A 26,794-nucleotide genomic window follows, 5' to 3' on the forward strand; every position below is an offset into this window, starting at 1 on the left:
AATTCTCACTTCCCAAATCTTAAAGCTTTTACACACTTTCATTCTCTAATTTAAAAGAAAACTAAGTGGGTGAGATGAGCAAGCTTTTGTTTGTTTTACATGTCATTTTGTTCACCAGTAATTTTACGAATGTGACAACATATGACATCGAGTAGATTTCCTTTAACTTTTCCATAAATTCAATGGTAAACTTCATATTATCTATTGATATAGTTGCATATTTGTTGTTTACCATTATGGTTTATAACTCTAACGATAGCATTACTACACTACTACAAAACTATAATGATATTAGTTTGAACTTCATCCACTTATATGCACAACATATTACAAATATAGTTATTTGCCCTTGCGTGCATATTAAAAAAAGTAGATTTTATAAAGTTTTTAATTATTATATTCAGTGTATGATTGTGCATATTCTGTTTATGAAAAATTTATTTGGAAAAGAAAATATGTGTTAAAAGTGTTCATCGTTTAGATATCGTTCGCTCAACCCACTTTCCACTCAACATTTCAACATTTCAACCTATTATTATGTTTTTAGCTCTCAAACAATTCCTTTTGTTGCTAGTCGTTAATCGCTTCACGTTATATAAGCTTCCTCATGTTCATTTGCAACTTATCAAGAAACATATATTTTTTCCTCTCTTGATTTCTTTGTTTTCATTATGTTCTTTTTGTTTTCGAGCACATTTTGAAGGGTGTTGGTATTTCGATTGTTTTTTGTGCATCTCTGATTGAGTCAGCTATTTTATCCTATAGACGACGTGACAATTATAAATTGTTTACATTCGCGAAACATCTTAAAGAAAGTGTGATCTGTGACTTACCCTTCCTTCACAAGTTTTTGTTTTGCATATTTCTTGATCGCATACCCTAAACGTCCAGATTCTATGCAATGAGGTTCAAGCGTCCAACTTCTAGACCGCCTTCTATATATTGGCTAGATTTTAGTTGTATCAATATCCAATTTCTTTTTTCATAGCAAAACTTTTATGTGGGTTATTACCTTTGTTTGTTTTTTTTATGGTATCAATCAAAGCCATAGTCTCACAACATTTTTTTTTCTCCTCCTAATTCAATTGATGAATCGGACACTAACTTAGTTTTGGCAAATAATCAAGCGACATCGACCATGATGATCAGTCTTGGAAATAAAGTCTTTACAGTCAAATTAAACAATATAACTTCTTCTTGTAGAAATTTCTCCTTGAAGGTCATGACTTGTTTAAAAACATGTTTGTGAACAAGCAGATGCACCACTTAAGTTTCTTCAAGTTAGTGAAAAAGTAGTGAAAAATCTGTCATTACTCAAAAATTAAATCATGCATATGATCAATGAAAAAGGCAAGATAAATTGATATGTTCTTGGTTACTTGGTGATAAGCATCCACCATGTTTGTTAGATGCAAACCTCGAGATTCTTCTAAAATTCTTACAAAAACTCACCAAGAAAGCTAACTTAAATCAAACCTAAAATCTATGATTATCACTCTTAAATTATAAGACAACTCACTCTAGGATTAGCTTGATTAGAACTAATCCAATGAATTGTTTTTAACATCAAATCTATACGTTGTCTTCCATAGTTGTTCATGATATAAGTTCCTTCGAAAAACTCTTTTTTTTTTTTTGCCAGCAGCCAGGTTCACTTATTGACTTTCGTTCTAGTCCATGTACTTTCTTATGATATAGCTCCATGCACAAAGGCTACAAGTGTTTAACCTCTGTTGATCATCTTTTCATTAGAGGCATGTTATCTTTGATGAGTTTTCTTTTTTCTTCGTTTAATCCCAACTCCGTCGTCTCCCTCATCTTTTGCCTTGAACTCCTTACCTATAGTTTCTCCACCTATCCCTCCCATTGCTCCTACCAATTGAAATCCCCCCATCTTCCTTCCGATTCTCTCCCCTCCTAACCACCATACAACCCTTAAACCAACTCCTACATTAAGTGAACATGGTGAACAACCCCCAATAAAAGGTGTTGTAGACGAGAAAGTGGAAAAAGGATTGCTTAAGGAAACATTAAAAAATAAATAAAAAATATATATAAAAGCCACCTAATAAAATTAATAGTATATAATCGGCAACTTTAATTAAAATTTGTCTATTCAATATGTCGTGTTAAAATTTGTCCATTCAATATGTCATGTCATGTCAATTTTCTGTTAGTCAACTAACGGTAAAATGAATAGAGGATCAATTTACAAGTTGAATAGATGATCAATTTACAAGTATTTTACAGACACATGAGAAACTAAACTAGAAATTTTAGAAATTAAATAGAGACTGACTCCAAACTTCAACCACCAAAATTTTATTATTTTATTATGTGACCATGTTTTTATTATTTATTTATTCCTTTTATTTTGTTTTGTTTTTTTAGGAGGATAATGGGAGCACGTGCAGAATTTGAAAGAGACAGTTCGAAGTTTCCTTAAAAGAGAGTTAAAATAAAAAAGAAAAAAGAAAGATGTAATGAAGCGAAGAATGATATTTTGATGGGGCCCATAGAGAAGTCCAAACCGTGGAAGCAAGGCCCAAAGACGGCCCACATGTTGCCCACGTGGACTTCCTCATGGTTCACGTCAGATCGGCCCAACACGTCAAATCACCATGTAACTTGGTTAGCCTACAAATCAGGACCGTTGAAGTTTTCCAAATCTGGAGATTGAGAACCTTAACGGTGGGACCGCCGTAGAAGATTCCTCAATTCATATGATATATAAAAGAAAATAGAAAACATCATGAGAGTGTTGCAAAGGTTGAGAACTGGGAAGTAAGCGAGTTTTGTATTAAGAGCGAATTCCATAAGAAGTTCCGCTCAAACTCACTTGGCCCTTTCCTTTATTCTTATTCCTCCTCTTTGCTTTTTCCGACTCCCAAAAGGCACTGTCACACGCCCCTTTCATTTTTCTTCCTTCTTTTATTCTTTTTCTATTCCACACCTTCTCCCGATTCTCCTCAAATTATTTGCTTCAATGGCCGCAACTTCGCTCTTCAGATCTGCTCCGGCTGCTTCTTTTCCTCAATCATCGCCTTCATTCTCTTCTCCCGACCAATCTACGGTCCTCTTCATCGTTTCACTATTATATATCATCTCCAAAAATGGAATTTTGTCTAATGTTACAGCACTACAACACAAACACAAATTGCTCTTTATTTTCTTCTCTAACTGAATCTCTTAATAAATTTATAATCGGCTGCTAATGGCTTCCCGTCGTTATTAAATTTTAGGCATAAGCTTTTCACAACTGACATAGCGCGTTCCATACTCCATAGTCCACAGATTGTAATTTATTTGCATTCATTAGCTGATCACACAGTTGTTTTTTTGCTTATTGTGGACTTCGTTTTATGTATGTAGGCTTCGTGCGTTAGTTTGAATTCTTTGAAGTTTCAATCGAGCATTTTCGGTGCTCAAGTTTCAAGCGGATCATCTTCGTTGCAGCTTCGCAGAAGCCATAATATTCAGCCTATTAAAGCTACAGCCACTGAACTGCCTCCCACAGTTCAAAGTACAGTATCAAAATTTTAAATTTCATTTATCTGAGTCTTCTTTTTGTCCTTGTAAAAGATCGTCAATAGTAAAGTACAAAAGTAATTCTTGATGCTAATAATTTTAATCTTTTGGCTTCTCAAGAATCAAGGAGCGGTGGAAAGACGAAGGTTGGAATCAATGGTATGAGTTGGTTGATTATTTACTACTCTACTTATAATTAATATTTTTATTTGTTTGCTTTCTTGTTATCGATGCCATATCGTTTCCGTTTCTCCTTGTGGTAGATTTCTGTTCCTCGTGAGTGTTTCTGCCACAGTTACTTTTGAATTGTATCAAGTTTTATTGGTCGATATGATGGAAGAAGAAAGTTCTGAATAGGAAAAAGAAGTTGAGAAATTGAAGAATTGATTTAATAAAAAGCGTTGGTTCAGTTTTTAGTACCTTTCAATTTGTCAAGAGACTTAAATTTCAAATTAGTGCTGTTTTTTCTCAATTCAACAATGAATCTGCCATATTCTAAAGATGGCTGATTTTAAAGTTCGTTATTCATTGTTCACAGGTCATGTTCATGCTACCCTACACACGTTTCTCTAGACAGAAACTGGTCTTTGTTAGTATCCAAACCTCTGTATATGGATTATTGAATTATACTCCTACAGGAAGTTGTGCTCAGTGATAGACAGTCATGACTTATGAGATTCTTCGTTCATTATTCTTTTTCAGTTTTATTTTTCAGTTTTATTTTTCATTATTGAAGAAATCAGATTATGTATTTTAGTTGAATTGCCTGAATACCTGGATATTTAGCTTAGGTTGGGTTTCTTGAAACCTCATGCGACGATGTACTTTTAACTTGATGTAGTTTTTGAAAAAAGAAAAATATGGCTTTATTACAAATTTGGTTCTTATAGTTTGGAGAAAGGAGTTCCTATTGTTTGACATAATCTTATATATAGTTCTATGGTAGGGACTATTTACTAATAATGTTTTATCAAGTCACAGGACCAAGTTCTAAATTTCTAATTATAGACCATTAGAACTAAATTTTAACTTTTTTCCAACCATTGGACCAAATTTGCAATTTAACTAATAAAAGAAAAGGAAAGAAAAGAGAAAAGAAATCTACTTTGGTATTTGAGAAACAGGATCACTCTCGGTTTTCCCTATTTCTTGAAAACCAAGCACCTCCTCATAACATGTAAACCTTGATCATGTGACCTTGACATTGCTTTTTATTTAGAAAAAAATATCCTCACAAATAAGGACGTGAATTGACTCTTACTAATGCAGGTTTTGGACGTATTGGAAGGTTGGTATTGCGAATTGCAACCTCGAGGGATGATATTGATGTAGTTGCAGTTAATGATCCGTTTGTTGATGCAAAGTACATGGTAGTGGCAATCTGGCCTCCTTTCAAATTACATGTTTTTTAAATAAGTCCTTTTTGCGATCAATTGGTTTTCTTTTACTAGACTTTTATCCTTCCCTAAAGATCTTGTTAACCAGGATCTTTTATATCATCATGGCCTTCGTTAATAGTATTAGTAGTTCCTGTGTTATATATTTATACGTGTTGACGGTGCTATTCATGCGGAGAACTATTTCTGTTCCAGTTTTTAATCCCGTTACTACAAAATTTCATATGTTTATAGTTGCGAGAGGGTAGTTGAGTGGTCATTCTTTCAGTTTCAACTTTCTAGAATTACTTTATTGATCAAGCTTTTAGATGTGGAGAAATGCTTTTAATATACTCTTTATTTTATGTAGGCATACATGTTCAAGTTTGATTCTACACATGGTAATTTCAAGGGCACAATTAACGTTGTAGATGATTCAACCTTGGAAATCAATGGGAAACAAGTAAAGGTTTTAAGTAAAAGGTACTTCTCTGAAGACCAGAAATAACAAGTGCAAAAGTTTTGCATGGCTTCTAATTACTTGCTGTATCTGTGGTTATTTGTACAGGGATCCGGAAGAAATTCCTTGGGGTGAGTTTGGGGCCGAGTTTGTTGTTGAATCATCTGGGGTTTTCACAACGAAAAATATGGCGTCAGCACACTTGAAGGTCTATAGACGATTCAGCTTAGTTCTCATCTATATGTATATGTGTGCTCCAGCCCATTATTGTACCATATAATATCGAGACTGAATGTCCCCATTTTCTTGACACCTCTTTGTAGGGTGGAGCTAGGAAAGTAGTCATATCAGCCCCATCAGCTGATGCACCTATGTTCGTTGTTGGAGTTAATGAGACGACATATAAGCCAAGCATGGATATTGTCTCAAATGCAAGTTGTACCACAAATTGCCTTGCTCCTCTTGCGAAGGTGTGTAAATTCCAAATGCTCAGGCATTTTATGAAATAGAATTAATTCACATCTAAAGAAATGTAGTAATATGGAAATATGACGAGCACAGGTGGTTCATGAGGTTTTTGGTATCGCAGAAGGTTTGATGACAACCGTGCATGCAACTACAGGTCTCTCTCCCTCTCCTGTTCTCCCAAAAAAATAAAAGGCAAATTAAAAAATTAGCCATGGATGATCATTTTCTTTTCTTTCTTAGCTACTCAAAAAACTGTTGATGGGCCCTCGATGAAGGATTGGCGTGGGGGTCGTGGTGCTGCTCAAAATATCATCCCGAGTTCTACCGGTGCTGCAAAGGTTGGTAGTTGTAATAAGAGACTTTTGATAACTAAAGCGTAAAAGGAAATTCAAGTTATCAGTAATTTATCACTCCTTTCAAACTGCAGGCTGTGGGAAAGGTTCTTCCAGAGCTCAACGGGAAACTTACAGGGATGGCATTTCGCGTTCCAACACCCAATGTATCTGTTGTGGACTTGACTTGTAGATTAGAGAAGAGCGCTTCTTATGAAGATGTCAAAGCTACAATCAAGTAAATGATCTATCATTGTGTTTTGACCCACATTATCTTGAGTTTAATTATAAATTGGTCCACAAATTAGTTATTTTTGTTTATCACTAATCTGTTTGGTTGATTTGGCTACCAACTAAAGATATGCCTCGGAAGGCCCACTCAAGGGTATCCTCGGTTACACGGATGAGGATGTTGTCTCCAATGATTTTGTCGGTGACTCAAGGTACTGTCTAAATGAGAAAGAGACCGCATATGAAATATTTCCTATAATCCTATCTCATTCCTGACCGGGTGATTTTATATGACTAGAATGATTTTTATCGTATTCAAAATGAGCTCCAAAACATCGATTTTGGAAGTGATTTTGGATGCTGAAATAGTGATTTTAAACTCAAACATGGACATAGGGGACTATGAATTGTGAATATTTAATTGGATTCTATAGGCGACTATGGATTGTGAATAATTTAATTGGATTCTAACTTACTCCAGGTCAAGTATATTCGATGCAAAGGCCGGAATAGGTCTCAGCGATTCCTTCATGAAGCTTATCTCTTGGTATGACAACGAGTGGGGATACAGGTACTCACTCTTTCGTGAAGTTATTGGAAATGAGTGCTTACTCTTTCGTTTTGTTTTTGGTAAATATGACAATTATAATACTCGTTTACACAGCAACCGAGTACTGGACCTCATAGAGCACATGGCGTTGGTGGCAGCCAACAAGTGAAGACTATTTATACCAGAGATTTAGACCTCTGCCTTGTTTAACAAGAATTTTGTGGAAGATCACAAATTGTCTAGTCTTTTGGCCCTTCTCTTTTCTCGTTGATGTTCTTTTCTTCACCATCTTGAACAAGGTAAACAATAAGGATGTTCAGATTGACCTAATAAAACACAATCGCCTTTTTTTTATCAAATGGTGCAATATATTTTTTAGGTAAGTTTAGGGAACATGGAACACTGCATTTTTCTTTCCAATGGACTTATATTCTAAATAAAATATACGCACAGTAAACCCCATGTCCTAGCCATCGCGCAGATTTTTCTTTGCTTCCTCCTTGCTGTGGAACAATGAGGATCTGAAACAGCACCTTCAATTTTACTTGATTTAAATTTGATACGTTGAAGTGTTATGTTATGAATGAATCGGCTAAGAAGCAAGGTTCAAAGTAAAGACACCTAACATTCTTTAAGTGCAATTAAAACAATTAAAAATTCTAACCAAAAAGGTTGGAATTTTTTTCTTTTAAAAAAATGTACTTGAATGGAAAATAAAATCCAAGTATAAGCATTTAAAGAATTGATTTGAAAGGGAGAGTCGCCCACAGATTTGAGTGCTTTTAGCCCTGACGTAGACCTGCAACAGAATTGCATATAATTATTTTGTCATGATAGCCAAAGTATGGTTGTCTTATCCCAACAAAACAGAGAAAACAACGTCAAATTTGGAAAGAAATATTAAAAGTATGGCTTTTCCAAACTATATAAAATGAGACATCGAAAATAAAGTATAGGAAACAACCCATGGTGGGAGACGAATTAAGAAAGCTCACAATTCTGCTGCTCATCATCATAACCCTCCTTTCTGGTACTTGATCCTGCTCGTTCACTGTTTATTGTATAAAGATTTATAAGGAGAAAAATAAATTGTAATTTAGGGTTTTGTTTGAATAGAATTTGCATTCGGAGAAGAGGGATGGTGGAGCGTCTGTAAGGATCAGCGACTTGGTAGCAACAGAGAGAGAGGGCAACGTTTAGGGGACTGTGTATTTCGGGTAACTTATGTGCTAGAGCTTGCTATTTTGAGTTGTGGTACCACTGATTTTATTAGGATGATTTATGCATTTGTACCCACCCTTGTCCACACCCTGTATGCTTGGATTTGGAATTGACCACACCACACTCCATTCCAATGAATAACTTCATACTTTTCTATTGTAATTCAATGTTTTACGATCATACACAACCGATAGAACTGACTGTTGTTGCAATTCGTCAAGAAGGAACGGTGTGTTGAGAAGACTTAGCGCCCAGACAAACTATTTCGCTTGAAGAATTAGTAACTCGCATTGTTTAAGCAAAATGCCTATATTGGTCACTGGTTGCGTCTCGAATCGGGTATTGATTAGAATGCCTAAGGATCAGCTCACAGGGATTTGTCACGTATTAATCCGTTCGCATGATGATGAGCTCGCTTGGATATCATCAGACTCACTTGGTCATAACGCCTACTGCAAAACAATAATAAGTTAAGAAAGAAACGCTGAGTCACATAACTCGCTTTCTTTAAGACGTTTTGCGGTTCGCTTCTTTGTGTAAACTGATTTCTAACGTCTCGTCATCCCTAAAATAAAAGAGCCTTGTTCTTCAATTAGTGTTGTATTGAAACTAATAGAATCTCAACACTCAAATAAACACTTTGTTTGCTCGAAAAGCTCACGTAAAGAAGGTTTTATAGAGAGTATTCTCAGTGTATTTGTCACACCAAGGATAAAAAGGTAGAAGTGTTCATATAGTGAGGAAAACTCAAATAGATTGGTAATTAAATTAGGAAAATTATTTGGAAACATTTGTAGTTATGGGAAGATTAGGTTAAACATTAAATGTAAAACGGTAATAAAAATGTTTGATTATTTAGTTATGCGATAAAGATCATATCATTTTTAACATCTCATCTCGTTTGACCATCTCGCTTAGGATGTCAACATGTGAGAGGAGATATTCTAGCATTTTGCATAGTTAGTACTATCACATAGTTATGATCAATATCACATAATTAAAAACTATATCGTGTAGGACTCTCAAGACTATTGTTCGCATAACTAGTCCTATCACTTATCGCACCACATAGTGTTATCACATAACAGTTATCGCATTGCAAAGTGTTATCACACGTAAATAATTTTTTATTTAACAATCCCCACTTGAAGTTCTTTTACTAATTAGTCCCCCGCTTGAAATTTTCTTAAAATATTTTCATCGAAGAGTGTCTATTCATATGATACTATGCTTAAGTAAAGGTGCATATTGGCTTGAACCTTTACGTAGTAACAATAGTTTAGATTATTGTAAAGTAACTCGTAGATTTGAACTGTACTTCTAATAAAATTGCACACATAGCATTATTCGAGTGAAGTTCTAAAATTGTCTGTGCTTTATGGCCTTACACGTATATCTCAGTTTAGTGAATGCTCTAGGAATTTGCCTAGAATTCATAGGAAGTGGCCCTCACTTTCACATCCACAAAGGTGAATCTATCAAGAGTAATCCTGTAGCTAGATACCCTACTTGATTTCAAGTATAGAATTCATTAAAAACTAAGTTCAACCTTTTCATACTCTTCAAGATGTCATGCTAATCTTTCAATCATAAGAATGAAACTTCCGTGTATTTAGCATGATGCTCATCATATCACTTGAGATTAGTTGTTACCCATTAAACTTGTTTCTTGGGATCTTCAGTCTTTCAAGTTGGGTTTACCTCACAAGATTAGGTCTGTTGGTAAATCTACATAGTAAGCCTACATCGTAAGTTATGTCTAGTCTAGTGCAATCAACAACATACCTCAAACTACCTGTGATACTAGCGTGCTTGGATTGGTTAACACTAACCAGTGTTTTTATACAATTTAACACTAGAGTCATAGGATGTACAAGCTGGTTTGCTTTCAAAATAGTTATACTTCTTTAATTAGGATCTTTTATAGGTAACGAGATTGATCTAAGAAAGTTTCGTTTTCAGTTCTAGTTATTTTGATTCCTAGTCACATTCACTTCTCCTAGGTCTTTCATGTCAAAATTTGCACTCAACATTGATTTAACATCGTTTATGACGTGCAAGTTTGATCCAAAGATTAACATGTCATCTACATATAAGCATATGATAGTGCATAAGTCTTTCTCAGTCTTATTGTAGATACATTTGTTAATCTCATTTAATTTGAATACTTTAGTTATGATTAGATTATCGAACTTTTCGTGTTATTGCTTAGGATCTTGTTTTAAGCTATAGAGGGATTTATGTAATTTACAAAACGGTAATAAAAACGTTTGATTCTTTAATTTATGCGATAAAGATCATTTTATTTATTACATCTCATCTCGCCTAAGATGTCAGCATGTGAGGGGAGATATTCTAGCATTTTGCATACTTAGTACTATGGCGTAGTTATTATCAATATCACATAATTGAAAACTATATTGCGTAGGACTCTTACGACTATCATTCACATAGCTAGTCCTATCACTTATCACATAACAGTTATCACATCGTATAGTGTTATCACATAATACTTATCCCATCGCATAGTATTATTGCACGTAAAGAATTTTTCATTCAACACTGACCTTTACGTTTGAAATGACTTTTTTATACTTAAAAAAGAAATGTATTTTTAAGGACTTGAAAAGCATGTCCAAACAGATTTCTAGTAAAGATAGAACGTGGACTCTAAACTCTCAAGTGTTCGAGTAGGAAGGCTTTAGACCTTACATTCTCTTATTCCTCGACAGAAACCAACAAAGAAAACTACACTTAAAAACCTAATTCTGCTCCTCAACTTGGTATCCCACACCATGTTGAATCGCATTTTAATTCTTCATATTTTAAGTAGACGTATAATTTATTAACGAGTACAAATTTAGTCTGAATATATACATAATTTGATTGTCCTGTCTAAAAATGCAATCAAAACTATAATTTCATACCATTTTATGCAGATTATTAAAAGTAATTAACGAAGAACTGATTACACTTGTATTCATATAGAAACAGTTACTGATCTTAACTACGTTCAGCTTGTTGATTTTCCTTGTGGTTGTAAATCATCTCTTAACTTCCATCCAATGGTGCAACAAGAGAAGCTGAGGTTTTTTTTTCTTTTCTTTTCTTGATCACCTTTGTTCTTAGTTTGTTTAACTTAGTTGCCAAATCACACAATCCCATCAAATTTTTACTAAGTTTCATGCCAATATTCCATCAATCGGCGTGTACTGCCAAATCTAGAAATAAATAAAATAGTATGGATAGATAGAAAGATTCCATTTTAAAACAAGAATGGTCGACACAGATTTGAATGCTTTTTCTCCCAAAAAGTAATTAAGCTTCATCACACTTGAAACCGTCATTCTGGAATTTCAGTAACATACCCATGTGATTAATTTTTCTGTTACAATAGCCAAAGCATAGCTGTTTATTCCTTAAAGGCATAAGATTTTCAATAAATTACATTAAAACAAATGATGCGTTTCACAGAATATAATAATGGGGAGGAACCGAAATCCAAGTATTCAAGTGTAGTGAAAGTGGAGCTAAAGGAATGGGGGGAGAAGGATTAAGAAAGCTCACAGTTGTGGTGCTCATCTTCCTAGCCTTTGCTTCTGGTAATTTGATCCTCCTGCTTGTTCATGGTTTATGCCTTAGGACTCTGAAGAGCGAAATTAGATCTATATGTATTACTAATCAAAGAATTAACCTGCATTGCATGTATTTGTTTATTTTATGAAACGTTGAGCAAAACTTTTTTTCCTTTGATTTATTTTACTGCTAGAAATGGATTATAATCTTTTTTAAGTAGATACATAGTTTGATACTCGGATTGGAATTTGCAACATCTACAAAAGATTTTGGTTGAAGTTGTAGTAAAACTTTTTGGTTGATAACGTAAAAAGAAGATTGTTGATTGTATGAATGAATGTGTGTTATTGTTACTGTGAATAAAGTCCAAACAATGAGAATTGATATTGAATGTAAAGAGCTATAAGGCAACCAAATGTTTCGAGTTTACTTGAATCCTTTTCTCTCAAGATCTCTTTGGAGCCATAATTCACTCACCAAGTGTTTCTTCTTTTCCATTAATCCCTCTGTGTTTAAAACCAAAATAGCATAGAAAATGCTCTAACTAACGACTAATATATCTCTAATGACATTCTTATCATACTGTTACAGGCTGGATGGTGGTGCAGACAGAGGGGCTGACTTGTTATAGACCGAGCACGGTGTTTCAGGGAACATGCAATACAGCTCAGGAATGTGCTATAGTTTGTTTTTATCAAGAGGGGTGGGATGATGGGTTTTGCTCGGCTGATAAATGCGTCTGTACAAAGCAATGCTGCTGCTAAGTTCAGGCATCAATGGGTTTGGATATTACCACTGTTCTTGCTTTCTTACTCCCTCATGAATAAAATAACCTCCTGCCATTCTAATCAAACACACAAGTCTACTCCTTAAGGTTTTGGCTCCATCCTCCATCTTCCAAGTTTAGGACACCACATTTTCTATAAATCTAGAACACAAAACGACAAAGACACGTTTACAACAGAAAATTTAATGTTAATAGGTTGATGCATTTATATGCTTAAAAGGTTAAATAGTTATTAATTATTGTCATAATTTTTTTTAATGTACTCAACAACTATTCTATGCATGTCCACTATATTTGATTTGTGTTAAACACGGATATGCTAACCAAACTAAAGTTTGTGTTTCTTATCATTGATCTAAATTGAATAACTACACTACATCAATTGTTAGCTAAATACTCGAGCTTTTATGTGCTATGATGTCATATTAGACCAAATAGAGATTTCATCGAAAAAATTATTTTAGTCTAAACCTTATGCGTTGAGATATATCTAAATTATTTAGGCCATGTTTCATAATCATTCGAATTTTAATAATCGTGTGTGGTTTCTCTCAATTTTGTTTATCATAGAAGGAAACATTTGATTTTCTTAACCAACTCCTCGCAAATGGAAATATAATTTTTAAAACCCTAGGCCTCAATGGATAATGATTCGTTTTCTATTTTTGAAATTTATGTATGTTTCTTACCAATTTTCTTTGCATAGCTTTTACTTTTTTTTCTTTTAACAAGCTATATATTGAAGCTCAGTCAAATTTAAGAACAGAAACGACCCAAAAGGAGCATTCATCCAAAAGTTGACTGCTAGTATTCTTCTTTAGAACTTCAATGCAGCATTATAAACCTATTTCAAAGGATATATAAAGTGTATTCATTGACTGCTGGAGTTTGCAATGCCAAGAAATGAAATATTAAACCAAATTTGTCTTTTTTCCGCTCAACATACTTCCACTTTGTTGAGACTTTATTTGAAGATAATGTCAATACGATACATCTCACACTCTACTCATTGATGACACCTTCAACTTTCTAAGTAAACTAACTGCTAAAATGTGCGTATTTTACCTTTAATTTACTACACGGTCTTGAATATGATTTTATTAGATTTGAAACAAAACGAGTCTAAATATGCCCAAAGAAGTCAGTCCCCATTTATGCTTTAAAAAGAGGGAAGAAAAGGCAAAACAATGCAAGGTAGAGCGCAGTGCACTCTCCTAAGCACTCTAGAACGCAGAGCTAGCTAGCTGCATTGCCCTAGATGCTCTAGACTTGAGAAGAAAATCTTAAGCAATGCAGCTGCATTTCGAATCAAAAGCTTGCATCTAACCATGTGTTTGTTTAACAACGCTCTCGGTTAATTTTGAAAAGTGTTTTCTATATAATCTTCTAGGATTTTAGTTGCAGATTACAATCAATCAGACCACAAAATTCAGAGCTTTAGAGAGAGTTTTTAGTCTAGAAAAAGCGAGGAAAGTTGGAGGTTCGTTTCATAGTTGCTTGAGATCCTGAGGTGCAAATCAAGGCAAAATTGACAGACTTCAATAGTGGAGATTGGTTTTCTTCATTCTCTTTTACTTTTCTTTGCTTAGCATGGCATGGGAGTACTTTTGTAGCAATGATGTGTGGTTAAAAACATTCTAGTTCTAGGGTGTTGATGAACTTATTTATAGATTTATGAACTTATTCAATGGATGTTTCTTTTCAATATTATTATTGTTTTTTAATTACATTGATATTGATCCTACATATATGTTAGATTAAGTGTTCAATTCTTGCTCTTAATTCTATGCTTCTTAAATTGTGTTATCAATCAATTATTTATCATTTAAAGATTTCATATTAATAATAGAAACCGATAGACTTTTATCACTATCTATAAATACCACTAATAGAAAAATATCAGTGTTTATCAATGTCTATTATTGATATAATTTGAAAATATTATTATATATTGTAAATATTTTGTCAAATTTGCTATTTTTGACTAATCTTCTTATCTTTATTTGTTTTTTCTTTTATTTAAAAATCAAAATCTTGTTATAAGTCTAATTTTTCGAATATAATCAACACAATTCTTAAAAAGATAAAAGTTTAATTTGCAAATTTGATCTCCAAAGGATACTTGATCTCTTAACCGTTTTACTATAACTTGATTCTTGCATTTACAGAAACAACATGTTTTTGGTCATCACTAACCAAAATACTCAGTTTACCTATAAAATAAACTTAAACTAAAACTACCAGGTGAGCACTAACTTTACTTCAATAATCATCCCCTTTCAAACAAAAAGATATTAAGAATAAAGATAGAAATATATGTTGTTTGAAAGAATAATATACAACATATATTTCTTTTCATGATTTAATAAAAACTGCGATGGAACGCATTGATTTCAACATTTCCTTGAAAAAGATGAAAAACATTCAAACCTGCATGGTAAAAAATATTTGGAAGAAAACAAACACAATAGTTGAAAGCTAAATAGTTAACTCTTCACATGTTGAGAAGAAAAAAATTGACATGGGAAATATAAATAATAAATCTAAAGAAAAATAGAAAAAGTATGGAAAGTGATATCAATAAATAAGGAAAATGTCCAAATAATAGCATTTAGTATAGAAAGAAATATTTCATTTCAAATTGATATTCCCCCAACAGATTCAGTTTTATTTTTTGCCCAAAATGGTAGACTTCTACACTTTGAATACGTGACAGAAATGCATATGATTATTTTATCATAATAAGGCAAAAGGGAGCTATCCCATCCCAAAAGCTAGAGGAATAATTTACTAATTTGTTGAAGAAAACATTAAAATGAAAGGAAATGAGGTAGTCACAATATATAAAAGCTAGGGGTATTGACTCCTAAGCAGGGCATTGGAATTAAAGTACAAGAAACTGAAAGATTAAGAAGAGAAAGACATGGCAGGAGGATGGAAAAAACTCACATTTGTGGCATTTATCTTTCTGCTAGCCATTGCTTCTGGTACTCAATCTGATGCCATTATTTCATGTCATTTCCACAATAAAATGTTGTGTTGTTGTTACTTGCAGGATGGATGATGGTGGAGACGGCAGGAAAGATTTGCTTCAAGCAAAGCCGGTCGTTCAAGGGAAAGTGTATTTCAAATGATGAATGTGTTAAAGCTTGCGATACCGACATGTGGTATGACGGATTTTGCTCGAATGGTTTATGCATTTGTACCGTCATTTGTTGACTTTGTCATGATCATGTTATAACAGTTTTAATCTGGTATAAAATTGACCGAAGTTGTTATCTTTGAAATGAATAAATAAGTATGTTGATCGCTGCTGTTCAACTATGGTAGCCATGCACATGTTTACACACGTAGCTTCCTCTTCCATCTCCTATTTCATCATTTTCTCTCAACTTAAAAAGGAACTTTAAGTTTCATGTCAATATTCCATCAAATATCAGTGTGTACCGCCAAAACAAGAAATAAATAAAATAGTATAGAAAGAAAGATTTCCTCTTACATCAAGAATGACCAACACGGGTTTGAATGCTTCTTGTTCTTCTCCCATAACAAGAGGTAAGCTTCATCATATTCGAAACTATCACTCTGCATTTCTGTAACAGAAATCCATGTGATTATTCTATTATGATAGCCAACGCGTAGTTCATTCCTTAATTAGAAGGCATTAAAAAGAATGAGGCGCTTCACAGGAATGGGGAATCGACATCCAAGTATTTAAAGTGTAGTGAATGTGAAGAGATAAAAGGAATGGCAGGAGGAGGATTAAGAAAGCTCACATTTGTGTTGTTCATCTTCTTGACCCTTGCTTCTGTAATTTGATCCTCCTGCTTGTTCATGGTTTATGCCTGAGCCAATTTAGATGGAAAAGTATTACTAACCAAATAATTATTTTATAGATTATTCAGGAACACGTTTTTCTTTGACTTATAAGTTTTATGTAAGCATATACTAAGATGCACGGACACCCACATGCGTTTTATATAAGAGAGTTTGGTTTATAAGTTTCATATGATTAGATACTAGGATGCACGGACACCAATATGCGTCAAGTGACATGTCACAGCGATACGTCCAATTTTTAAAAAGGTACTAAGACAACATGTTAGAGATACGTAATTTTTTTTTAAAAATAATATCCATAATAATACTTGTAGATAAATTAGGAGTATGAGTTAGAACATAATAATACATCTTTAAAACATAAATAAAGAGTACATTAGTTGTCCAAGTTCATTAAAATGTTTCAAACTACGATACAAAATGTAAAGACTAAAGTAGAAGCTTAAAACAACATTCTCAAACTTGGATAGCATCTTCATCCTCATTATTCTTAGCCTCATTTCCACTGGGACAACTACGTACCATCATCAGTGAAAATTGTTGCCTCTAAATCTAGTTCATCCAATGAATAAATTGTCCACTTCAAGCATCCCAACATCTTCAAAAGAATCTCCAGCAATATCCCATAATTTCATCTCCCATTGTGAATGTTATGGAGGTTTTCTTGACAAATTGAAATTACTACGAACATATATCAAATCATCTGCACGTTGGGGTAGCAACTTGTTTCGCCTAACTTAATTAATAAACAAATACGTGCTCCAACTTTTCTCACAAGAAGGTCGACCCAATAGCTTAAAAGTAATTGATTGAAGCATTCAATGGATAAACACCATGCATACCCCAACCAATCATATTGTCACGTGTAAAGTTTTGACCCAAAAAATAGCCCCTAAAATTGCGCCAATACATGCCACGACTCCTTTAGCAAGGCCCAGGAGTAACCCCAACGTGGTCCCAAGACAGCCCAAGGGTGACCACGACATATGCCCACAGCACTGGCAGGCACCTATCGAGGACAACTCACAGGCCTCGCATGTGCTAGAACACTCTAGAAGGCTATTGTGACGGTCAGGAAGTGTCATGAAAGATCTAGTCCTCTCTAGAATGTTCTAGGCTTACTTGTAATGTACTAAATGATCTTGTAACCTCTAGAAACTCCCTTGGCCGACCTTCTAAGGCCCAAGGTCGGTGGGAAAGGGCTATAAATACTTGGGGAGGGCCTCATTTATACCAAGCCTTGCAAACCTTGCAAATTGGCATGTTCTAGCCAAGCAAGGTCACCTTGCCTAACCTAGTCTTCTTGTCCATGGCATCCCATGGCAAGAGACAACATATTTGTACCCAAATGTGTATTTATCTATTCTTGGAATGTAATGTATCAATCCCAAGATGTATCCATCCAAGCTCCCTTATTCTTCCAACCTCTCTCATGTCTTGCAACCAACCTAATTACTTCCGCTGCAACACGTTAACGTAGTGCTTGGCACACTACTCCTTCCCGAAAATGCTTACTTGGCTATGTGGGCATTATAGTTAGCAAAGTGCCACACGTATGGTTAGCTTCAGACTCTAACCACGTGACAATATGCAACCCTCATTATACCTCGCCATAGTAATAACCTAGCTAAATACCTAAATTGTGATTCAATAAGTTAGCATGCACCTTTGCAGTTAGGAGCAATGTCAATAATCATTTGAATCAATTAGGGCCTAACTTCATTAACCACATGCATCCTTCAATAAATTTGCAATAAATATTTATCTTTGACCTCACCCGAGGGATCCACTACTTTTAAAAACATTGGTTTACTATCTAAAGTTGCCATAAAATTTATCAAATGTCTCCTTTGTGAGTCACTCCAACCATCATTTACAATATGACACGGTTTCCCTTCCTTGTATCTTTAATGGGTTGTAACAAATCTCTGAAGAAGAGTGGTTCTCAACAAATTATATCTAGGAGGCAAATATCAAGAGCCAATAAATTGTTTGAAGAAAAAGTGAGTTTACCTAGAATGAATTTCTAGCTAAATGAAAAAGGCAATCTTGAAGAATAAAACATTCGTGCAATAAACGAACACTACACGAAATTTGGCCTTTAATGTCGGTTTAAAACCGACATTAATGGCCTTTAGTGTCAGTTGGCAACCGACATCTATGCTAGCGTTATTAAAGGCCTTTAGTGTCATTTTTTCTTTGATGTCGGTTTAAAAATGACATCAAATACCTCATTAATGTCGGTTTAGAAACCGACATTTTTATGGTGTTATTAAAGATCTTTAGTGTCGGTTGGCTTTAAAACCGACATTAAAGAGGCCAGCAATGTCGGTTTAAGAGGACATTAAAGCATTGGTTTTTAGTCCATTTTTACAAATTTATTTTTATTTAATTGTTGCATTATTAACCATTTTTTATAAACCAACATTGGTTCGTGTAGATAAATATTTTTTTGTCTCACCCCAACAAATCAACAAAATTAATATTCATTTAGAAACTATAATATTTGTCTTTTACATGTGTATACAAAAAATGAAATCTTAATAGTGTATTTATGCATATATTTTACAATAGTGCATGAAAAAAGATCCTAATACATGATTTAAATAAGAAATCTTGAACGCCTTCTCAGTCTTCAATCTTCAACGATTGTCTGGTTGTCTACACAATTACTTAGCAACTTCAATATATTTAGATCAATCAACAATCATTCTACAAACAATATTAAAATAAATAATTTGATCTTTATAATTCTAATAAGGCAACTTTTTTAAAAAAAATGTGGCATCCTAGCAACTTTAATGCACTAAATATTTCAATGGTTAGAGCTAACCTTCCCTATGTTCACGACCATAAATCTTACACGTCTGATGTTATAAATATCTCTCTCTAACGTAATGTAGCTTCCTTCCTACATTATTAATAACATATACCTTCTTTTATACAGATCAACAAAAATTCACCTAGAAACACACATCCGCCTTGTCAAGTTAAAAGTTAAAAAACTTTGCTTCCAAATGGATTACAGAAATTAGCATTGAGGACAACCAAATCACCAATGGAGATCCAACGGTTAGATGTGAAAATACGAACCACAATCGACAATATTTAAGTTATAAAGAAGAGGGCATCAAACAATTAATTGCATTGATCTAAATGCATGCACATAAAAGAAAAACATCACAAGACCTACATCCAATTAACTAAAGATGAACAAAAGGCTTTAGGCTTTGTAGCTTTTGTAGTTAATGTGAAGACAAGAAAATATTAAGGAGTACAGAAAATTTTTTGGAGCCTCTATACATAGACTGAGGAACCCATAATCAATCCTTCTAAGTTCTTAGTGCAATAAGTTAGAGAGAAAGGAAAAAAATAAAAGAGATGAGAGTACCATTCACGGTAACATTTCAAGCATGAGGTGATTGCAATTACATAAAGAACGGTAACAGCTTTATGATTTTTATCTTTAGTATCAATAACACCTCTATGAAGTTGTAATAGAGAGGGGTAAATAAGCCACTTGTATATCACATGCAAGTGATAAGCTTGTCAAATCTTAACAAGTGTTATTATTTAAATTAGTCTAAGGGCAATATGGTAATTCAACATTTAAATCAAATTCAAAGTCAACTTTTTGACTTTTAACCATTTTGTCGATATTGACTAATTTCAACCTCCCAAGCATTAATCTGTACTCATTTCTCCAAAATTCAAATCACATTTAAATATAAAGTCGGTCAAAGTTTGATTTTTCAAAGTCAAAAGTCAATATTTTGACTTTTTACATCTTTGACCTTTTTCATCAATTCCGAGCTTCCAAATATGAATTCATATTCATATTTAAATCAAATTCAAACATGAAGCTCTATCTTAAGTTATAATCGATGACTATATCAGATATATTTATCGGTTTCTCTCTCTTTAGCTAATTTGAACAATTCAAATTATTCCATCATAATGTTCTAAATTGATTCCTTTTATGAGCTAGCAGGGGAACCTAATGGACCTATAGATCATGAGCTCCAACGATCCGAGATTAACTGGCTAAATTCTTTTGATCGAGTTAATCAACCTTCGTTAACTAACGGGTCATTCCACTAAAGTTCCATAGTCACACTTCCCTCACTATAAATATATTTGTGTCCATGTGATATGACCATGATAAGTAAGTTAATCCATCATAGGTTGTTCATAATCTCGTCTAGGTCAAAGTATCGTTTCACCCTCGAGATTATTTCTTTTCTCCTTAAGTCCCACTGATCCACTATTGAACAATTGGTTTAAGGTCTAACCTTTAAACTGAATCTCTCTCGAGCCAATGAAAGGGTGGGACCCCTTGTTCAAGACATGGATTCAGTCCTTAAGGGAACAACTTATCTACTAACCCTAAAATGGATAGGAGTGAATTCCATTTTGCACTCTATGTCCCTAGCTATCCACCCAGTCTTAACCTTGAAATGGGAGGCTTATTGGGCCAGCGCCATTGAGTTGCCCTCACCTATGCAGATCTAAGGATAATTTCGTGTGAACAGAAGTTCATAGTTAGCTCAGGATTAAGATTAAGTTATATTAGATATTTATAAACGAAATAGCCAGTTTTATTAAAGTCAACGATGTTATAACCTAAAAGCTACTATTTCTATGGTTTCAGTCTTATGTAAACTCTTTACATAGGATGCCCCAACTTCCATGTCTCTACATGAACGATTCAGGATCACATTGTTTGTACTAACTACAAAGCGGGCCGTATCCATAGTGTCCCAAAATAAGGTGTCCAACTGTATTCCTATACTATAGACTATATAGGTTATATACTCAAATTTGATCCACGTTTATGTCTCTACATACAATTCAAGTTTATTCAATAATAGTCTTGGGACATTTGTTTATTGGCTTTAAGATTATAGTATAATAACGATTTTATTGAATATAATATAATTACAAACTACGAGTTTTAGGATATAAATTCCAACACCACTCACTTTTGTGCTCATTCTCTATAGCCTCTTCATAACTCTCAAGTTATCCCCCGTCAGTCAATAGGAAATATTCATTAGGTGAATATCTTGTTGATGGGCGTCGATCTCTGACAGATCTCCTGAGTGAAACATCTGTAGGAACAATTGTTTCTGCTAACTGTTCTTGAACACTATTCTTTGTCCCAACCTACGCAGAACTCTCATCTGTGTCAAAAAAGATGTTCATTCTGAACCTTATCTTCTATCTATGTAGAAGACTATGTCAAAGAAGTTGAACTCAAATCAATCAGATTATCACTATGCGTAGACTCTGGTTCGTCTATTTTCTCAATGTCTGCTATTGTTTGGTCTTCAAAAAATACAACATCTCGACTTCTTATAATCTTTTTCTTAATTGGATCATATAATCTATAACCGAACTCATCTTGGCCATAACCAAGAAACACACATGTATTAGTTTTTGCATCAGGCTTTGATCTCTCATCTTCAGGTGGATGAACAAAACATTTACAACAAAAAACACGTAGATGATTGTAAGATATATCCTTACTTGACCATATTCTGTTTGGAACTTCTGATCCCAATGAGACACATGGTGTGGGATTCAAAACATGTACAACTGTATTTAAAGCTTTGCCCCAAAATGATTGTGGCAACTGTGATTCAGATAATAAGCATCTCACTCTCTCAACCAATGTTCTGTTCAATCTTTCAGCTATCTCATTTAACTTTAGGGTCTTAAGAGGTGTCTTTTGATGTCGAATGCCATGATTTGTATAATATCCATCAAAAGGTCCACAATGCTCACCTCCATTATCAGTTTTAACACATTTGAGCTTTTCACCAGTTTCTCTCTCAACAAAGGCATGAAACTGTTTAAACGCTTGCAACACTTGTTCTTTAGTTTTCAAGGTGTAAACCCATATTTTTCTTGAATGATCATCAGTAAATGTCAAAAAATACAAAGACCTCCAAGCGACTTTGTTTTCATGGGACCACACACATCAAAATGTACCAACTCTAGTACATTTGGCTTGCTTGAATGCTGAGGTAACTCTTGTATGCTTTTCTTGCAAATAATGAAGACATCGTTTTAGAGGTGTACTCTTTAATACAGTAAGATGATTTTTCTTGGTTAAAATCTTTAAACCCTTCTCACTCATATGACTATGTATTTTATGCCAAAGCTCAACATTCGCTTCATCATTTAATGTATTTATATCATAATCCATGATTTTACCATTCATGTAGTACAGTGAAGAAAATTTTTGTCCCTTTGCTATAACCATTGAACCTTTAGTAAGCTTCCATTGTCGAATGTATTACAGAAACCTTTGTCATCAAGCTTACCTGTAGAAATAAAGTTCATGCAAATATCAGGAATATGTTTCACATTTTTCAAAATCAGCCTAGAACCAATTCTGTTCTTCAAGTGTACATCTTTGATGCCAACAGCATTTACTTATTCGTCATTACTCATCCTAACACTGTCAAAATCACCAGGAGTATACGTTGCAAAAAATTCCCTCTTCAAAGTAGCATGAACTGAAGCACCACCAACAATCACCCAACTGCTCTGTTGTGTGGCAAGATTTACAACATCACCATCAGACCAGATGTAAAAATCTTCAATGGCTACAATGATTGTATCAGCATCACTATCACCGTCATTCTTCTTTTCCTTGTCCTTTATGATTTTTCCTTATCTCTTTTCAATTTTCGACAATAATTCTTTATATGCCATTTTTCATGGCAATAATGAAACTCAACATTTTTGAATCGATCACTCATGCTTTTGCTTTTGTTATTACCTCTTGGACCTTTCCTTTTACTCTTCCCCCTCTTTTCAATAACTAGAATAGCTACTTTTTATTAAGTCCATATTTAGTACACCATTTGTGGCTGAGTTCGATAAGGAAGTTCTAAATACTTTCCACAAGTTCGGCAATGTACCAAGCACCCGTAACCCATGTCTCTCATCCTCAAACTTGATATTCATTCTAGATAATTGATTCAAAATACCTTGCAATGTATTCAAGTGATCTAACATAGGTGCTCTATCTTGATACTTTAACTTCATCATCTGTTTAATCAGAAACATTTTATTATTATCAGTTTTAGGGGCATATAACGATTCGAGCTTATTTCACATAGTTCGTGCATGAGTTTCTTCACAAATATGGTTTAGAAAATTATCTTCTACCCATAATCTCATAAACCCACACACTTTCCTATGACATAATTCTCATTCTCTATCAGTTTTGTCGTCAGACTTCTCATTAGAAAAAACATGAAGGTGCAAGTCATTTACATACAATATGTCCTCCATTTTTCTTTTCCATACTTGATAATTTCACCCATTTAGGGTAACCATCTTAGCTGGACTAGTATCCATATTCAACACAAGACAATTCCAATTAAATCCCAAATTAATTAACCAACACTTACCACTTTGTTGGGATAAACACCTTTGACTTGGATCAATTATCTCATTCTTGTGTGAACCTGATAGAATATTACTCAACAATAATAATAATAATTATAAAAGTATATGGACACATAGAATTTAATGTGGAAAAAATCCCTCAACGTGGGGAGTAAAAAACCACGGACTGAAGTCAAAATCTCCACTATAATCTTTAATGGGTACAACAAAATTCTCCCTAGTCACAACTAGAGGCAAGTATCTCGAGAATAATAATCCTGACAACAAACAACAATAACAATGAAAGAAAAATAGAAAGATCTCACAATATGTGGTAGCCAACTATCTACTAGAATCTGACTGTAGATAGCTCCAAACAAAATCTTCACCATTGTAAATATGACAAGTAATTAAATATATCAAAGGGTTATCCACTTTTAAATTTGCAACATTTGCAATTTAGAAAATGCAGTGACACATGCCCTATTATCATAAAATCTTTTGCTATTTTTGCAAACGCCCCTTATTTCTATAACAAAATTGTGTACCCGGTATTTGACTTAGTTAAATAATAAAGAAATAAACATAGCTTGTGACGACCAAGCTTGGTTGCTAATTTTTCGTGAAGGATGAAAGGTTTTTGTGAAGATTGAAGGAAGGCAGAAGGGAAGATGGAAGCTGAAGGAAGACATAATGCAAGATGGAAAGCAAAAGACTCGGCGACTAGGTTTTAAAAGTGTGGAAATTGTGTACCAGGTACACGACACCCTACATGTCAGACAAATGTGACAGTCAACGCTACAGTTGACTGCCAGAAAGGGCACATGTGAACAAAGTCGTGTATCGGGTACAAGACTCCAGTCATAAGTCATGGACTGGGTCCACGACTCCAATCGCAATTCTGTCCGTAGACGTGTACCCAGTACAGTCCAACTTCGCCACTCTATTTTTGACATTTCTTGTCCACTACCCTATTCTTTTCATTATTTTAAAAAAATACATATTAAAAAATATTCCTCGTATAGTGACCATTTCGTTTTTAGATTTTTAGTTTTTGAATATTAAGTCTATAAATATCTCTTCTACCTCTAAATCTATTGTTTTGAATATCTACTTTTCATCCATGTGTTTCTAAAACCAAAGTCAAGATTTGAACTAAAAGAGAATTTGTGTTTGGAATTTGGAATTTGGCTAAGGATACAACTCTTCTACTTAAGATTGATACATGTACGAAATTGAAAAGAAATAGCCTCAATTTTAAAAAACAAAAAATGAAATGGTTACGAGATGGAAGCCTACCAATTTTTAGTTTTAAGATCTTGACGTGAACTTTGAAGGTACAGTTAAAAAGTAGATAGCAAAACAAATAAACACATAGAATAAACAAATATAATAGTTGTGAAAAGAGGGCTTAAATAACTTCCATATTTTTATTTTTCATTTTTTAAATTCGGTAAAGAATTTAAATATTTCCTGCCAAAGATGAAAACCATTGTAAAGAAATTGGTAGAAAACAAAAAAAAATATCTATATACAATTTTTAGAAACCAAACCCAAAACACTTTTTATCAAACCACACACTAAATAATTTAAGAAAGTGCTTCACTCTAATTAAGTTAATACTAAACTCTGCACAGATATATTTGGTAGTTAGTTTTGGCCGAAATGGTAGTTTTAATTTGTAAGGAAGAGATAACTGATAAGGCATGTTTAATGGTAACCTCACAAATTAGAAGATATGTTCCAGAATCAAAACCTCTCCATAATTTCTGTCCTTTGATTATGTGTAAACTGTATATTTGTTTTAACTGTAATATATCTTTTCCATATATGACCTCTTGTATTGTATATAAATACCAGCATTTGTATCATGAAATAATATCAAGCAAAATATATTCTTCGGACAGTTTCTCTTAGCCGTTGTTGCATAAGTGAGAAAAAGGACGTTTGAAAAAGAAAGAGAGATGGTGGGAGAAGGATGGAGAAAGCTCACAGTTGTGCTGTTCATCTTGTTATCCCTTGCTTCCGGTAATGAGAGATCAATTTTGTATGTATTGTTAAAAAAATAATGAAAATAAATAGAGTAATTAATATATAATGGAAGGTGTGTTGGTGTTGTTGGTTCTTACAGGTTGGATGGTGGCGGAGACGGAAGGAAAGGTTTGCTACAGGCCGAGCCCAAGGTTGAAGGGAGTGTGTAGTTCGAACGACGATTGTATTGTAGTGTGCGATGGATTTTGCTCCCATGGAAAGTGCATGTGTGAAGTCCCTTGCTGATTATGTATGTAATATGGAACAAAGCTGTTTTGTTAAATAAGATGCTGCTGCAGCAGCTAAAAGTGCGTTTGTAATAATTACGTATCAATCACTTGAAGGTGATTCCAACTTATATATATTTCTTACTTCACAAGGATTGTGCTCTAAGTCTTTTTCTTTTAAGGACTATATGTAAATTTTTTTTCTTTTCTTTACCTCCTTCTCTGAATTTCTGCTCTTAAAACCTTTTTGTTCCTTGTTTTTTTTAGTTTTAAATAATAATTGGAAATGCATACAAAATAAAACATTTCATAAAATATTATAATTATTGTGTTTTAATGGTTTTCTCATGATTTAAATTGTTTGTTAATTTTTTTTCTTTTCACTTCTGAAAAGACCCCATTATTCTATACCTTGATTTCTTTCCATTTCAACTTTTGTTCTCTCTATTAAATTTCTTTCGCAGACGTTCCTTCATTGTTAAATGTAATATTTTCTTAGTAATTTGATAGTTAAAACTAACATTAAACATTTGAAAATATTAATAATTAAATGTAGAAAATTTATTTTAAATGATCCTTCAAAAAATAAAAAATAAAAAATATATTTTTCCTGCATTTTGTGAACATTTATCATTCATGTTATATTTTATATTTGAAAATAGCCTTTTAAATTTAAATTATGAAACCAAATATAAACCTAATTTATCATAGTTTTAGAAACCTAATAATAGTTAAATAATTTAGCTGGAAACACATTTTTAAA

General features: G+C 33.6%; 1 protein-coding gene and 1 long non-coding RNA gene across 2 annotated transcripts; both read left to right on the top strand.

The window, feature by feature from the left end:
* Positions 1-2,749: 2,749 nt before the first annotated feature.
* LOC101215988 (glyceraldehyde-3-phosphate dehydrogenase GAPCP2, chloroplastic) lies at positions 2,750-7,304 on the top strand. The gene is made up of 13 exons (XM_004139791.3): positions 2,750-3,073; positions 3,373-3,523; positions 3,649-3,687; positions 4,798-4,898; positions 5,275-5,387; positions 5,473-5,572; positions 5,688-5,834; positions 5,926-5,986; positions 6,073-6,170; positions 6,260-6,402; positions 6,524-6,607; positions 6,877-6,966; positions 7,060-7,304. The coding sequence occupies exons 1-13, from the start codon at positions 2,987-2,989 to the stop codon at positions 7,112-7,114; spliced, it is 1,269 nt and encodes a 422-aa protein (XP_004139839.1). The 5' UTR covers positions 2,750-2,986; the 3' UTR covers positions 7,115-7,304.
* Positions 7,305-15,269: 7,965 nt separating this feature from the next.
* LOC105436125 lies at positions 15,270-15,875 on the top strand. Its single transcript, XR_970051.2, has 2 exons — positions 15,270-15,516; positions 15,585-15,875. It is a non-coding gene; the product is annotated as an uncharacterized LOC105436125 (long non-coding RNA).
* Positions 15,876-26,794: the final 10,919 nt, after the last annotated feature.

This window comes from Cucumis sativus, chromosome 7 (genome assembly GCF_000004075.3).
Source record: "Cucumis sativus cultivar 9930 chromosome 7, Cucumber_9930_V3, whole genome shotgun sequence".
Taxonomy (NCBI): domain Eukaryota; kingdom Viridiplantae; phylum Streptophyta; class Magnoliopsida; order Cucurbitales; family Cucurbitaceae; genus Cucumis; species Cucumis sativus.

What these genes read in the sequence shown, in the direction of transcription:
- LOC101215988 (XM_004139791.3), top strand. Translation starts at nt 2,987, where the DNA reads ATGGCCGCAACTTCGCTCTTCAGATCTGCTCCGGCTGCTTCTTTTCCT. An exon ending in GACGAAGGTTGGAATCAATG is followed by an intron (nt 3,688 to 4,797) that starts GTATGAGTTGGT and finishes TTACTAATGCAG; the next exon opens with GTTTTGGACGTATTGGAAGG. An exon ending in AACCGTGCATGCAACTACAG is followed by an intron (nt 5,987 to 6,072) that starts GTCTCTCTCCCT and finishes TTTCTTTCTTAG; the next exon opens with CTACTCAAAAAACTGTTGAT.